The sequence below is a fragment of the Oncorhynchus gorbuscha genome, linkage group LG11 (genome assembly GCF_021184085.1).
Source record: "Oncorhynchus gorbuscha isolate QuinsamMale2020 ecotype Even-year linkage group LG11, OgorEven_v1.0, whole genome shotgun sequence".
In the NCBI taxonomy this organism is placed as follows: Eukaryota; Metazoa; Chordata; class Actinopteri; order Salmoniformes; family Salmonidae; genus Oncorhynchus; species Oncorhynchus gorbuscha.
The window spans coordinates 15,803,834-15,820,517 of NC_060183.1; the positions used below are offsets into that span (position 1 = coordinate 15,803,834).

The 16,684-nt window shown below is 41.4% G+C and overlaps 1 protein-coding gene across 2 annotated transcripts in view; it reads right to left on the reverse strand.

The window, feature by feature from the left end:
- The window catches only part of LOC124048151 (cGMP-dependent protein kinase 1-like), a 90,657-nt gene extending 74,493 nt beyond the window's left edge, over window positions 1-16,164 (reverse strand). For both annotated transcript variants that reach the window (XM_046368632.1, XM_046368631.1), the window contains exon 1: window positions 15,691-16,164. In XM_046368632.1, the coding sequence (XP_046224588.1) occupies window positions 15,691-15,995 (305 nt within the window). In that variant the 5' untranslated portion in view covers window positions 15,996-16,164. The remainder of the gene's footprint in view (window positions 1-15,690) is intronic.
- Between the last annotated feature and the right edge of the window lie 520 nt (window positions 16,165-16,684).

The window sequence follows — 16,684 nt, forward strand, 5'->3', positions numbered from 1 at the left end:
AACTCTCTTCCAAATTTTCACAACTGCCACAAAAGTCTGATGCCAAAACATCTCATTCTATTTTTTTATTTGAAAATCATCTTATTTAATTATTTAGTATATTTTTCATTAAGGCCACACAGAGGGCCAGAGATAATTACAGACACCTGTGATAATCTGAAGTACCCAATCGGGCCACTAGATGTCTTGTGATAGAACACCAAAAGTTTTCAGCAATATACCCTCTATTTGCAATCCTATGGGGGAGGATGTTTCGCGATGGGAGATCTGTTCCAGCAAATCCTAACTGAGCTGGTAGATTGGTGCTGCTGCCCTTCGGAGGTACGGGGAACTGAGAGATGACACTCGGACACAAAGCATTAGTTCTGCTCTGCCGGCACCACTTAAATACTGGCATGGTGTGTTAATGTCCTAGGAGTCAAGATAACCCTGTGCTCACAAAGATGTAATAAAGCCAGTTCTGAATTCATTTTCCACTTCTGATAGCTTTGCTTTCCCCCGAAGTCCCAAAAACACACAGTGAGACACTGTCAGATGGGTCATTCAGGGCGCTGCAACTTTAAATTAGTTTTAATTTGAGTTAGAGTTGTCACTGAGCTTTTTTTCTTTTTCTTCAAGACTTCTCCACAAACCAGATAAAATATTTATTTGGCAATGCTACCTTTCAAGACAGTTTTGCAATAGACCACAGTATTTCAAAGTATATTATTTGCCTTTACCTAGTCTCTTTTTTCTGTTTTTGCACAGATTTCAGCTGGAAGCAGGGCTGGGGGGGGCTGGGGGGGGATGGTGGTGGGTGATGGTGGACACCAACATCTGCCTAGCTCTCTACCTGTAACATCTGGCTCTATACCATCACAGTAACCTTGGGGAAAGGAACCTGAGGTTGAAGAGAAAGAGGCAAGAGATCTCCTTTGGGACCTGTACTTAATAAACCTGCCCATTTCCCCCAGCACTACTGCCCTCCTTACAGACAACGGCACAGTAATCAACTGTTTGCAGTGTCTGTCCATATGGCTTGTGTTTGTGCAGAGATGCGTGGGAGTGCTAAATGAATTCTGAATCTCTCCTTATCAAAAAACCCATTCTGATTAAAGGTTGAATAGAGAGCAAGATGTGATTCTGGCACAGTGGGACATGTGTGATTTGGTAAAAAGCAATCTCACTTTGATGACCGGTGATTGTCACTTGTGTATTACAGTGCTGCCTGGCAACATGGGTGCTTAGCAGTGACTACAGCTGTGTAACTGTCACAGCCTTATCCAGAGGCTTGGCAGAAGTGAAGAGTTTCAGTAAAGCAACAAGGAAGAGCAGACACAGATGGGTTCCTTGAGTAATGAGTGAATCTCAAATTAAATCAGATAGGGCATCGCAGACAATGACGAAATCAAATGTTCTGCCTTTTTGTGAAGAAATAAATCAGCATGAATAGCTTATCATCTCTTTTTGCGTGGGGACCCCTAACACTTTGTTCTTCTGAGAAACCGCTCTGTACTATACACTGCAAGTTCAAGGGATTTCAATAACTGTTTTTCAATATTAGAACATTCAAAAAGTATCTAAATAACTTCTCTCTGTGATTTAACTGAAGGTCACAAGTTCCATCAAGACACATTCTATACTAAAGTTATAATGTAAGCTTATTTTCAGTCGACTAAATTGCAAAACTATTCAGCTGAGTATTAAAATATAGTAATGTACCCAGTATGAAACACTTCAACACTCATCTGCTGTGATTAGATTTAGCTGGCACTCCAGTCTTGCTCATTACAGTGTAGCAAAATTCTGGTATAACATTTACATTTTTTCATATTTTCTCACTTTTTCTTTCAGCAGTGTTATCATTCCATGTATAATTACAGATTAATCATTCTTTAATTTAGATTTTAGAGAACAATATGCATAATAAATGTTTTGCCATTCTTGAAAGCCTGTAGCATTTAACAAACGGACTGTATAATACAATTGCTAAAACCATGATACACTACATGACCAAAAGTATCTGGACATCTGCTCGTCAAAAATGTCATTCCAAAATAATGGGCATTAATATGGAGTTGGTCCCCCGTTTGCTGCTATAACAGCCTCCACTCTTCTGGGAAGGCTTTCCAATGTATGTTGGAACATTGCCCTCAATCTCACACAAATCATCAAGGAACCCACCAGGTACAACCCTAAATCCGTAAACAAGGGCACCCGAATTGACATTATCCTGACCAACTTGCCCTCCAAATATACCTCTGCTGTCTTCAATCAGGATCTCAGCGATCACTGCTTCATTGCCTGTATCCACTACGGGTCCGTGGACAAACGACCACCCCTCACCACTGTCAAACGCTCCCTAAAACACTTATGCGAGCAGGCCTTTCTAATCTACCTGGCCCGGGTATCCTGGAAGGATATTGACCTCATCCCATCAGTTGAGGAGGCCTGGTCATTCTTTAAAAGTAACTTCCTCACCATCTTAGACAAGCATGCTCCGTTCAAAAAAATGCACAACTAAGAACAGATATAGCCACTGGTTCACTCCAGACTTGACTGCCCTCGACCAGCACAAAAACATCCTGTGGCGGACTGCAATAGCAGTCCCGTAGCTCTAACTTCAAAAAAGTTCTGGGACACTGTAAAGTCCATGGAGAACAAGAGCACCTCCTCCCAGCTGCCCACTGCACTGAGGCTAGGTAACACGGTCACCACCTGTAAATTCGTGATAATCAAAAATTTCAACAAGGTATTCTCAACGGCTGGCCATGCCTTCCTCCTGGCTACTCCAACCTCGGCCAACAGCTCCGCTACCCCCCCGCAGCTACTCGCCCATGCCTCCCCAGCTTCTCCTTTATCCAAATCCAGATAACAGATGTTCCGAAAGAGCTGCAAAACCTGGACCCATACAAATCAGCTGGGCTTGACAATCTGGACCCTCTATTTCTGAAACTGTCCGCCGCCATTGTCGCAACCCCTATTGCCAGCCTGTTCAACCTCTCCTTCGTATCATCTGAGATCCGCAAGGATTGGAAAGCTGCCGCGGTCATCCCCCTCTTCAAAGGGGGAGACACCCTGGAAACAAACTGTTACAGACCTATATCCATCCTGCCCTGCCTATCTAAGGTCTTCGAAAGCCATGTCAACAAACAGATCACTGACCATTTTGAATCCCACCGTACCTTCTCCGCTGTGCAATCCGGTTTCCGAGCCGGTCACGGGTGCACCTCAGCGACGCTCAAGGTACTAAACGATATCATTACCGCCATCGATAAAAGACAGTACTGTGCAGCAGTCTTCATCGACCTTGCCAAGGCTTTCGACTCTTGTCAATCACCATATTCTTATCGGCAGCCTCAGTTTTTCTAATGACTGCCTTGCCTGGTTCACCAACTACTTTGCAGACAGAGTTCAGTGTGTCAAATCGGAGGGCATGTTGTCCGGTCCTCTGGCAGTCTCTATGGGGCTACCACAGGGTTCAATTCTCGGGCTGACTCTTTTCTCTGTATATATCAATGATGTTGCACTTGCTGCGGGCGATTCCCTGATCCACCTCTACGCAGACGAAACCATTCTGTATACTTCTGGCCCTTCCTTGGACTCTGTGCTATCTAACCTCCAAATGAGCTTCAATGCCATACAACACTCCTTCCGTGGCATCCAACTGCTCTTAAACGCTAGTAAAACCAAATGCATGCTTTTCAACCGTTCGCTGCCTGCACCCGCATGCCCGACTTGCATCACCAACCTGGATGGTTCCGATCTAGAAAATGTGGACATCTATAAATACCTAGGTGTCTGGCTAGACTGCAAACTCTCCTTCCAGACTCATATCAAACATCTCCAATCCAAAATCAAATCTAGAGTCGGCTTTCTATTTCGCAACAAAGCCTCCTTCACTCACGCCGTAAAACTTACCCTAGTAAAACGGACTATCCTACCGATCCTCGACTTTGGCGATGTCATCTACAAAATAGCTTCCAATACTCTACTCAGCTGACTGGATGCAGTTTATCACAGTGCCATCCGTTTTGTTAATAAATCACCTTATACCACCCACCACTGCGACCTGTATGCTCTAGTCGGCTCTAGGTCATCTACAAGTCTATGTTAGGTAAAGCTCCGCCTTATCTCAATTCACTGGTCACGATGGCAAGACCCACCTGTAGCACGCGCTCCAGCAGGTGTATCTCACTGATCATCCCTAAAGCCAAAACCTCATTTGGCCGCCTTTCCTTCCAGTTCTCTGCTGCCTGCGACTGGAATGAATTGCAAAAATCTCTGAAGTTGGAGACTTTTATCTCCCTCACCAACTTTAAACATCTGCTATCTGAGCAGCTAACTGATCGCTGCAGCTGTACATAGTCCATCGGTAAATAGCCCACCCAATTTACCTACCTCATCCCCATACTGTTTTTATTTTATTTACTTTTCTGCTCTTTTGCATACCAGTATCTCTACCTGCACATGTTCATCTGATCATTTATCACTCCAGTGTTAATCTGCTAATTTGTAATTATTCACTCCTATGGCCTATTTATTGCCTACCTCCTCATGCCTTTTGCACACAATGTATATACTGTAGATTATTTTTTTTCTACTATGTTACTGACTTGTTTATTGTTTACTCCATGTGTAACTCTGTGTTGTCGTCTGTTCACACTGCTATGCTTTATCTTGGCCAGGTCGCAGTTGCAAATGAGAACTTGTTCTCAACTAGCCTATCTGGTTAAATAAAGGTGAAATAAAAATTAAGTAAATTGCTGTGGGGACTTGATTAAATTCAGCCACAAGTGCATTAGTGAGGTCAGGCACTAATGTTGGGTGATTAGGACTGGGTTACAGTCGGTGTCCCAAATCATCCCAAAGGTGTTTGATTGGGTTGAGGTCAGGGGTCTGTCCAGGCCAGTCAGGGCTCTGTCCAAGTTCTTCCACACCTATCGACAAATAATTTCTGTATGGACCTTGCTTGACATACGGAGGCATTGTCATGCTGAAACAGGAAGGGGCCTTCTCCAAACAGTTGCCACAAAGTTAGAAGCACCTAGAAGGCCATAGCGTTAATATTTCCCTTCACTGGAACTAAGGGGCTTAGCACGAACCATACAAAACAGCCGCAGACCATTATTCCTCCTCCACTATACTTTACAGTTTGCACTATGCATTGGGGCAGGTAGCGTTCTCTTGGCATCCGCCAAACTCAGATTCGTCCGTCAGACTGCCAGATGGTGAAGCGTGATTCATCACTCCAGAGAACACATTTCCACTGCTCCAGGGTCCAATGGCGGTGAGTCCAATGGTGGCGAGCTTTGCGCTGCTCGGCCATAGATACCCACTTCATGAAGCTCTCGACAAACAGCTATTGTGCTGATGTTTGGAACTCGGTAGTGAGTGTTGCAACCGAGGACAGATGATTTATACGCGCTTCAGCACTTGGCGGTCCCATTCTGTGAGCTTGTGTGGCCTACCATGTCACGGCTGAGTTGTTGTTGCTCCTAGATGTTTCAACTTCACAATAACAGCACTTACAGGTGACCGGGGTATCTCAAGCAGGGCAGAAATTTGACGAACTGACTTGTTGGAAAGATGACATCCAATTACGGTGCCACATTGAAAGTCACCGAGCTCTTCAGTAAGGCCATTCTACAGCCAATGTTTGTCTATGGTGATTGCATGGCTGTGATTTTATCGATTTTATACACCTGTCAGCAATGGGTGCGGCTGAAATAGCCAAATCTACTAATTTGAAGGGGTGTCCACATACTTTTGGTGATGTAGAGTATTATAACAGAGAGAACAGACTTTTATCATTTAGATTGCTTCCATTAATGAAATGCTTCCTTTACAATTACATTATAGAGACATTGTGAAAGAACATTTACAGTTCAAAACATTTATAAACGCTTATAGAATGTCACTGTGGTTACAGCAGCAGCAGAAGGGATATTTCTGGATGGAACATGTCTGAAAGACAAGCCAGATCAATGTTTGAAAGGCCATAGTGTCTCTCCAAACAGTCTCAGTGAAAGAACGTCATCAATTCATCAAGGCTAAGTCTCTATTACAATTTTATGAACAAAATCAACGGTGAGTAAAGCAAAATGTTTAATTCAAATAACTGTCCAGTGTTTCCAGATTTCTATCAAATATGACCTAAACTGAGTGTACAAAACATTAAGGATACCTTCCTACTAATTTTTTTATTAAGAAGCTGTTTTCTGTGTTGAAATGGTGTGGGTGTACCCCAACATAGTCCAGTAGACGCTCTAAAACGTCTCTATTTGATATAGAAGTGTGAAAATTGGCACACTTGCGTAGTTTTTCATGCTGAACAAAACCTGATATAGTGCGACTTGAGCAAAGCCCCGGGTCGACATGTAGCGCCCCCTAAAGGTCAATGGTGAAAATTAATTTACCTGTATTGACGTTTTGAGTAATGGCTTCCCCTGTGTTGGGTCTACATAGCCCCAAAATAGCTAAACATGTTTGGATTGGTTTGGGGTACTCATTCAATCAACAACCAAAACCACATTATGATCGATGATTAAAAACCATCAAATCGCAGTAAAATGTGTATATTTTCACTTTCCAAGCGGTGTATTAAATACAAAGTTACCTTTGACACTCTACAAAAGTGATATCTGTTCCCTGAAGTCTACCAATTACAATGATAAATAATATGATATTATACACTGTGTCACTTATAAGAAATGTGCCAGGAAACCTGCCCAGTGCAGGTCACTCTACGAGAAATCCCATAGGGATGCATAGGGATGCATTATGTCCAGCAGGGACAAAGGTAACCCATTTGAGCAAAATCCCTTTATGATGACGCCACAAAACTAAATAAAGCTATAGTGCCATTGCAGATTTTCCCTGTTGCACTCTAGGGAAACAGTTTTCCAAAATGGCCACCAACCAGCTCCATAAGGCCAAATAGGACTGGTTTGACATGGCTGTATTTCAATAAATAATTGCTACATAATTGCTACATAATGCCCATAATGCTTGAAATGTTTGAGTTGGTGTTGGGAATAAAAGGGCCCAAATATGCCATATACAGAACCAGTCAGAAGTTTGGACAAACCTTCTCATTCAAGGGTTTTTCTTTACTTGTACTATTTTCTACATTGTCGAATAATAGTGAAGACATCAAAACTATGAAATAACACATATGGAATCATGTAGCAACCACAAAGGTCTTAAACAAATCGAAATATATTGGGGATTCTTCAAAGTAGCCACCATTTGCCTTGACAGCTTTGCACACTCTTGGCAGCTTTGCACACTCTTGGCATTCTCTCAACCAGCTTCACCTGGAAGGCTTTTCCAACAGTCTCGAAGTAGTTCGTACATATGCTGAGAACTTGTTGGCTGCTTTTCCTTCACTCTGCGGTCCAACTCATCCCAAACCATCTCAATTGGGTTGAGGTCGGGTGATCGTTGAGGCCAGGTCATCGGATGCAGCACACCATCACTCTCCTTCTTGGTCAACTAGCTCTTACACAGCCTGGAGGTGTGTTGGGTCATTGTCCTGTTGAAAAACAAATGATAGTCCCACTAAGCCCACACCAAATGGGATGGCGTATCGCTGCAGAATGCTGTGGTAGCCATGCTGGTTACATGTGCCTTGAATTCTAAATAAATCACCAGCAAACCACACCATCACTCCTCCTCCTCCATGCTTCACGGTGGGAACCACACATGCAGAGATCATCCGTTCACCTACTCTGTGTCTCACAAAGACATGGTGGTTGAAACCAAAAATCTCAAATTTGGACTCATCAGACCAAAGGACAGATTTCCACTGGTCTGATGTCCATTGTTCGTGTTTCTTGGCCCAAGCAAGTCTCTTATTATTATTGGTGTCCTTTATTAGTGGTTTCTATACAGCAATTAGACCATGAAGGCCTGATTCACGCAGTCTCCTCTGAACAATTGATGTTGAGATGTGTCTATTACTTGAACTCTGTGAAGCATTTATTTGGGCTGAAATATGAGGTGCAGTTAATTGCCGATTTCTGAGGCTGGTAACTCTAATGAACTTGTCCTTTGCAGCAGAGGTAACCCTGGGTTTTCCTTTCTTGTGGCGGTCCTCATGAGAGCCAGTTTAATCATAGTGCTGGATGGTTTTTGCGACTACACTTGAAAGAACTTTTACAATTTTCTGGATTGACTGACCTTCATGTCTTAAAGTAATGATGTACTGTTATTTCTCTATTTGAACGGTTCTTGCCATAATATGGACTTGGTCTTTTACCAAATAGGGCTATCTTCTGTAAACCACACCTACCTCGTCACAACACATCTCAAATGCATTAAGAAGGGAATAAAATCCACAAATTAACTTTTAACAAGGCACACCTGTTAATTGAAATGCATTCCAGGTGACTACATCATAAAACTGATTGAGAGAATGCCAAGAAAGATGACATCATCCTCTATGAGGAAATAGCAAGCATTCTTTAAATGGTCTGTTTGAGATACAGGTTTGAGGTAGGTTTTGTTCTCCAAGTGTTTTTTTCTCCAACCATGCACAAATACGGGTTTAATATAGGATGAGTCAACAACATTACTTGGGTATGAGTTAACAGAATATTAACTTTTAAAAAGGTGAGATTATTACTGGGCAGTTACATTAAGAAAACAAATATACCCATCAAATCCATGCAGTATATTCCTTTCAGCTACACTAACCAGGTTTCCATCCAAACTTTTTCTGCAAGTAAAGTACATGTCGGATAAAAAAAATGTCATGACAGGCCTGATGGAGACAGAATATCTGTTGGTAAACTTTCCAAAGCAAGATACGCTAGACAAGGTGGGATCTTTCTGTGTCAGAAAAATCTATTATGCAAGAAATGTCAGTGGAAATGCTTTTATTCAGAAATATTGATATATAATAATCATCATATCGTGTAAATTTGGAATCATGCAATGACATGTTTTGGGGTCCTCCCACTATGACTTGTCAGGAAAGCATGCAGTTTATTAGGCTACAGATGAAATAAGTTATGCTAAACTTCACAGGGTGGTGAAAGTGCAAGGTGATGAGATTGATGCTCCTTTCCAGTAAATATGTGCACTACGTCATTACGCACAGCCTTTTATCTGAAAAAAGTCTATTTGATGGAAGCACATCAAACATATTAGAATATTCTCATGAAAATTTGTCGCGAATTGGAGGGAACCCTAATGACTCATCTGACTCCAAAATATTCAGAGAAAAAGCACAAAAGGGGAGAACGGAGCCATTAGTCATTTTGGAGGCACTGAACTCCAGCTGGTGGCTAGTGTCAGAAGACCGACCCCCTTGGTGACCCGCCAACTACTCCCTTTGAAGAGGGTTTGAGGACAATGGACAGAAATGCCACAGCTCATCAGGCTGCTCCAAATGAATCAGATCCTTTGATATTCAGCATTAACTGGGTGTCCTGGAAGGCTTTTCAGGGGAATACTACACATGGCCAGGTGAAGGCTAGTGAGAAGCTTTGGTTGCAGTCTATTGAATAACATGACTGAGATCGACTTGGGTTGATTGACATTGCAGAACTATGGTATAGTGTGTCACAGTTTTACAGTATGTTAACTGATAGTTGACTAGACTCCAGCTTGGCCCCTGTTCTTTTTTCGTGTCGCGTTTCATTTCCTTTGCTTCAGAAAGTGCGTCCCTGTCAAAGCCCAGAGATAAACACAGAGCGGTTCCCTTAAAAGGAGAAAGTATGCTGCTTTAGAGAACAGCCGGATGGATAGACATCATTCCTACAGACTTTATAGGAGCCTTGGACTGAAGGTGCAAGAATCAAACTCTTTCCCTCAATGCCCTGACCATACCTTCCAATCTAAGAAGCCTGAGAAAGGTTGTGATTGTTTACAACCTACACAGTTTCAGAAATAGAGTTGCAAAGGCATGCATGAATTGTAAAGGAAATAACGTCACATCAGTGCACATATGTAGGGGCTCCCGAGTGGCGCCGCGGTATAAGACACTGCTTCCCAGTACTAGAGGCATCACTACAGACCCTGGTTTGATTCCAGGCTGTATCACAACCGGCCGTGATTGAGAGTCCCATAGGGCAGCGCACAATTGGCACAGCGTCATCCGGGTTTGGCCAGGGTAGGATATCAGTGTAAATAAAAATAAATATGTGGTATTAGTTTGGGCAGTAGTTCATAACAATTATAATAGTATTGCTGCTGTGGGGTGAATCCACGCCAGAATGGGCAAAAAATATTTTTTGTGTGTCAGATTGTTCTGGAAATTATCACGTTTGATATGCTTTTTACATTTGTATCACAATCCTGGACTGTAAAATGTCATGGTCAAAACATATTGCTACAACAGTAGCCAAGATGGGGAGAAGTCTGTCCTTAATAACAACACTATCAACAAGGCTGGTCCTACAGGCCCTAGTTTTGTCGCACCTGGACTACTGTTCAGTCGTGTGGTCAGGTGCCACAAAAAATGGACTTGGGAAAATTGCAATTGGCTCAGAACAGGGCAGCACGGCTGGCCCTTGGATGTACACAGAGAGCTAACATTAATAATATGCATGTCAAACTCTCCTGGCTCAAAGTGAGGCAGAGATTGACTTCATCACTAATTGTATTTGTGAGAGGTATTGACATGTTGAATTCACAGAGCTGTATGTCTGAACAACTGGCACACAGCTCAGACACCCATGCATACCCCACAAGACATGCCAGAGGTCTCTTCACTGTCTCCAAGTCCAGAACAGACAATGGGAGACGCATAGTACGACGTAGAGCCATAACTACATGACACTCTATTCCACATCAAGTAACTCATGCAAACAGTAACATCTCATTTTAAAGAACAGATAAAAATGCACATTATAGAACAGCGGGGACTGTGAAGAGACACATACAGAGGCACAGACACATGCATACAAAGACACGATAACATACGCACTATACACACACGTACACATGGATTTTGTATTGTAGATATGTGGTAGAAGTATAGTGGCCTGAGGCCACACACTTAATGGGTTGTGAAATGTGTTGTGAATGTATTTTTATGTTTCTTAAATTGTATAACTGCCTTAAAACCTCTTAAGGCTAGGGGGCAGTATTATGACATCCGGATGATAAGTGTGCCCAACGTAAACTGCCTGCTAATCAGCTGGGATATGCATATAATTGGTAGATTTGGATAGGAAACACTCTAAAGTTTCTAGAACTGTTAAAATAATGCCTGTGAGTATTACAGAACTGATTTGGCAGGCGAAACCCAGAGGACAAACCATCCAGGTTAAAAAAATTGAGGTCACAGGATTTTCCAAAGGGTTTCTATGGGAAACCCTGTTAATTAGGAACCTGGTTGCAGTTCTTATGGCTTCCACTGGATGTCAACAGTCTTTAGAAATTGGTCTGTGTTTTTCTTTTGGGAAATGAAGAAGTAGTGCTGTTCTTTGTACGTGTCACTCTGAAGGTCCCTAGTCTTTTGTTGCGCGTGAACAGGAGCGCGGCCCGTGTTATTTTTCTTCGGTATTGGAAACAGATTATCCCGTCTTAAATTCTATCGATTATTTACATTTTAGGATATCTTAGGTTGGAAAGTTGCTTGAAATGTTTGGACCAAGTTTACAGGGAACTTATTAGATACTTTGTATTCATGTTGGGCGAGTTGGAACGGGTGTATTTCTGATTCAAACCCGCCAAATAAATTGACATTTTGGGGATATAAAGAAGGAATTTATCCAAAAAATATCATTCATTGTGCCACTGAGACATTTGGGATTGCAAAAAGAAGATCTTCAAAGGTAAGGTATTTATTATATCGTTATTTCGGACTTTTGTGTCGCACCTGCCTGGTTGAAAAATCATTTTCATGTGCGTGTATGCGTGGCGCTGTCCTCAGATAAACGCATGGTGGGCTTTCTCCGTAAAGCCTTTTAAAAATCTGACAGAGCAGCTGGATTAACAAGAAGTTAAGTTTATTTTGATGTATCACACTTATATTTCCATGAATGTTGAATATTGATATTTCTCTAGTTTGAATGTGGCGCCCTGCAATTTCACAGGATGTTGTCAAATCTATCCCGTTAACGGGATTGGCGCATTAAGGGATCACTAATTGCTGGACTTTAGGAAGTGTAGCTGCTGCATGAGGATCCATCATCAAAACAAATATAAATATTGTTTTTGAAAATCATGATGAACGTGGCCATTTTAGGCCACTTCTAGGCCTATACATGCCTCTTGTAAGACTCCATGTCTGCGAACCGTACATGATATGTTACAGACATCTTGCTGTCATTATACTCCTAATAGTGTCCTCTAAAGTATGGACTAAGTCTACATTCTCAAAATAACCTTTTTTTAGTTTGTTACATTTTAAACATATTGTTTAAAACAATATTGTCACGTTCGTCATAACGAGGAGACCAAGGCACAGCGTGATTGGAATACATTCTTCTTTTATTTAACGAAGACCACTTAAACAAACGTGACGCTATAAACAACTAGTGCTGACATGCAACTACACATAGACAATAACCCACAAAACCTAAATGGAAAATGGCAACCTAAATAGGATCCCCAATCAGAGACAACGATAAACAGCTGCCAGCTGCCTGGACAAACCAAAACCCCATAGATATACAAAAAACCCTAGACAAGGTTAACACACATACCACCCTCATCACACCCAGACCTAACCAAAATAACAGCTTTGCACACTCTTGGAAAACAAACTAAGGTCAGGGTGTGACAAATATACTCAAGAAAATAAAATATTCAGACTGACTCTAATGCTACTTTTAATATTATGATGCATTTTATGAGCAGCATCAACACAGGGAATTGGAAAATGGATTCAAAGGGGACTCTCTCTGCTGGTGATTTGCTGAAAGTTCAATCCTACAGGAGGGTTGTGATTGTTTAATTACCTATAATGTCAATTTCCATGTATAAAATGATAATTTCTTGAAAATTAGCAGAGAGCCCACTCTGGAAATTGTACTTATTTGAAGAGTATATTGTTCCAAACAATGTGTCAAAAAAAGGGGGACTCAAAAAGGGTACTTTTAGATACACTACTGGTCAAAGTTTTAGAACATCTAATCATTCAAGGGTTTTTCTTTACTTTTACTATTTTTTACATTGTAGAATAATAGTGAAGACATCAAAACTATGAATTGACAGATATGGAATCATGTAGTAATATTTTTTTTTTAAGTGTTAAACAAATCAAAATATATTTGAGATTCTTCAGCTTTGCACATGCTTGGCATTCTCTCAACCAGCTTCACCTGGAATACTTTTCCAGCAGTCTTGAAGGAGTTCCCACATATGCTGAGCACTTATTGGCTGCTTTTCCTTCACTCTGCCGACTCATCCCAAACCATTTCAATTTGGTTGAGGTCGAGAGGTTGTGAAGGCCAGGTCATCTGAAGTAACACTCCATCACTCACATGACCTTCTTGGTAAAATTGCCCTTACACAGCCTGCATGTGTATTGAGTCATTGTCCTGTTGAAAAACAAATTATAGTCCCACTAAGCCCAAACCTGATGGGATGCGTATCGCTGCAGAATGCTGTGGTAGCCATGCTGGTTAAGTGTGCCTTGAATTCTAAATAAATCACAGACAGCGTCACCAGCAAACCCCCATAACACCTCCTCCTCCATGCTTTATCGTGGGAAATACACATGCGGAGATCATCCGTTCATCCACACCAGGTCTCACAAAGACATGGCAGTTGGAACCAAAAATCTCAAATTTGGACTGATCAGACCAAAGGACAAATTTCCACCGGTCTAATGTCCATTGCTCGTGTTTCTTGGCCCAAGCAAGTCTCTTCTTCTTATTGGTATCCTTTAATAGAGGTTTCTTTGCAGCAATTCGACTATGAAAGCTTGATTCACACAGTCTCCTCTGGACAGTTGAGGTTGAGATGTGTCTGTTACTTGAACTCTGTGAAGCATTTATTTGGGCTTCAATTTCTTAGGCTTGAAACTCTAATGAACTTATCCTCTGCAGCAAAGGTAACTCTGGGTCTTCCAATCCTGTGGCGGTCCTCATGAGAGCCAGTTTCATCATAGAGCTTGATGGTTTTTGCAACTGCACAATTTTCCAGATTCACTGACCTTCATGTCTTAAAGTAATGATGGACTGTCATTTCTCTTTGCTGATTTGAGCTGTTCTTGTCATAATATGGACTTGGTCTTTTACCAAAAGCTCTGTATACCAACCCTGTCTTGTCACAACACAACTGATTGGCTCAAACGCTTTAATAAGAAGGAAAGAAATTCCACAGAATAACTTAACAAGGCACACCTGTTAACTGAAATGCATTCCAGGTGACTTCCGCATGAAGCTGGTTGAGAGAATGCCAAGCATGTGCAAAGCTGTCATCAAGACAAAGGGTGGCTACTTTGAAGAATCTCAAATATAAAATATATTTTGATTTGTTTAACACTTTTTTGTTAACTACATGATTCCGTGTATGTTATTTCATAGTTTTGATGTCTTCACTATTATCCTACAATGTAGACAATAGTAAAAAAAAAAAGAAATAAAAAAAAAATCCTGTAATGAGTAGGTGTTCTAAAACATTTGACTGGTACTGTAAATAATATTTGTATATTTAATAAATGAATGTGATTTTTTTTATTTCACTTTTAGGAGTATAACGATACCAATACGTTGTCTGTACCATGTACGTATTGTAGGGTTTTACCAGAGGGTTTTACCAGAGGCATGTATTTACCAGAGGCATGTGTTTTGGAAAAGTATGAAACTAGAAACATTAGTGAGATATATATACATACACACACAAACAATATTTGGAAGAGGGAGAAAACCTATTCGTTTTTCCCTAACGAACGGTCTATCTTGACAGTGGATTACATTATTTACTGACTCCACATAAGAAAATGTTCTTCTCTGCCTTTCTCCTTTGTCTGGACTTTGACAAAACAACCTACTGTAATAGAATGTTCTGTTGTGTACTCTTAATGCATTTAGATATACAAATTCATTTTTATAATGCTCAAATTCCCAACCTAATGTTTTCCCTTTATGCAGATATTGTATCTCTTACATGGAAATTGCTATCTGTCCATGTGCGCTGTTCCTTTATGATTATGCGTATCTTTAGAAGGTAGATGTTGATTTGGCTAGTCACACAACATTTGAGAACAGTATCAGGGCTTGAGCAACAAGTGAATTATAAATGTTAGCTCTATGCTTTCAGAGGCTGACTTTTACTTTAATGTGTTCATTGCATGTGCATTATGGGTGTTTCCTGACTCTGCATAGCATAGTGTCTGTAGATTTGACTGTGTTTGCAATTGCAGTTGAGGTAAGTTGTGTGTTTTAAAACAAATGTTTCTGTAGAGACTTGTGTTAAGGCTAGTTTTATCATGTATACTCAGCCAGGTGTATGCACACACCATACTGTCACTACACAACTAGCATGCATTATGCAAAGATGGTTGCTGCATGATATCATGTTTCCATAACACACACACACACACACAACGTACTTCATTGCAAATGCAAACACAGCCACAACTAAAGCCAACATTTTGCCATTTAATTTAGCCTACAGTGTTGCTGTGATGGGATTCACTTTTGGTAACACTCATACTCTAATAGGGACATGTGATATACAATAGATGAACAGCAGTCAGCACACAGGTAAGACACAATGACACAAAGACGGACATATGAAACCTACTGTGGGCTCTTGGGGTAGAATGGAAGAGTGACATGACTGAGTTCATGAATGTCAAAGGCGGTGGGCTCTCCTGATATCGCCTGTCTCTTGGTCCTGTGCTGCTCCTGTAGTGCGCTTGCCTTGTGGACTTGTTGCGTCGCCGGTTTGATTACGGATCGGTATTTATCCAGTTCATTCTGAAGCTTTTGAATCAATTCGTCCTTTTGATCTAATTCCAGCTCCAGTTCGTCAATAAGTGCGTCTCGTTGTCGCAACTCCTCAATCTTCTCCTGTAATGCGTATTGGAGATCGCGTAAGGTCCCCATAGTTTTCAGAGAAATCAGGATCACCAGAGCGCAGCAAACTTTGCGAGTGACTCGAATGATGCTCAGATTTGGAAGGCAACCTCCTCGTTCACTGCCACTACACAAATTGAATACTTGCGGGGAGAACGACTCATGCGCTTGATTTTAAACTCAGGTGAGTAGCCTTTCAAATGAAAGGTTGGCCAAATGTGACGAACAATACGCTTCATTGTATTGTTCACATACGTCAGTATCCAGAGTGAGCGTCAGCGCTCGCAGGATGCCGAAGCACAATCATTGATCCCCCCCACCAGTGCAACAAATTGGTTGCTTTCCTCAATACTATGATCAGCCAATCAGGTATCAGGTAATGTATCAGGTAATACACACACCTATGCTCTATAATATTCGTGTAGATGCACCCTACCTGTCAGAGATTATATATTATATATGCACCATACTTCAGTCGTAGTGATTGTAATGTGATACTAATGTGCAGAAATTGCAGAGACATATGCACTATAATGTCAATTTAACTGTATGATGCTAACCACTTGTAATTTATAATAAGGCAGGATCACAATGATGATGGCATTCACCCCTTTGAAGCCACATGTTTTGACCCCGAATAAGCATGACACAACGCTGAGTGCCTGGACACAGCCCTTAGCTGTGGTATATTGGCCATATACCACAAACCCCTGAGGTGC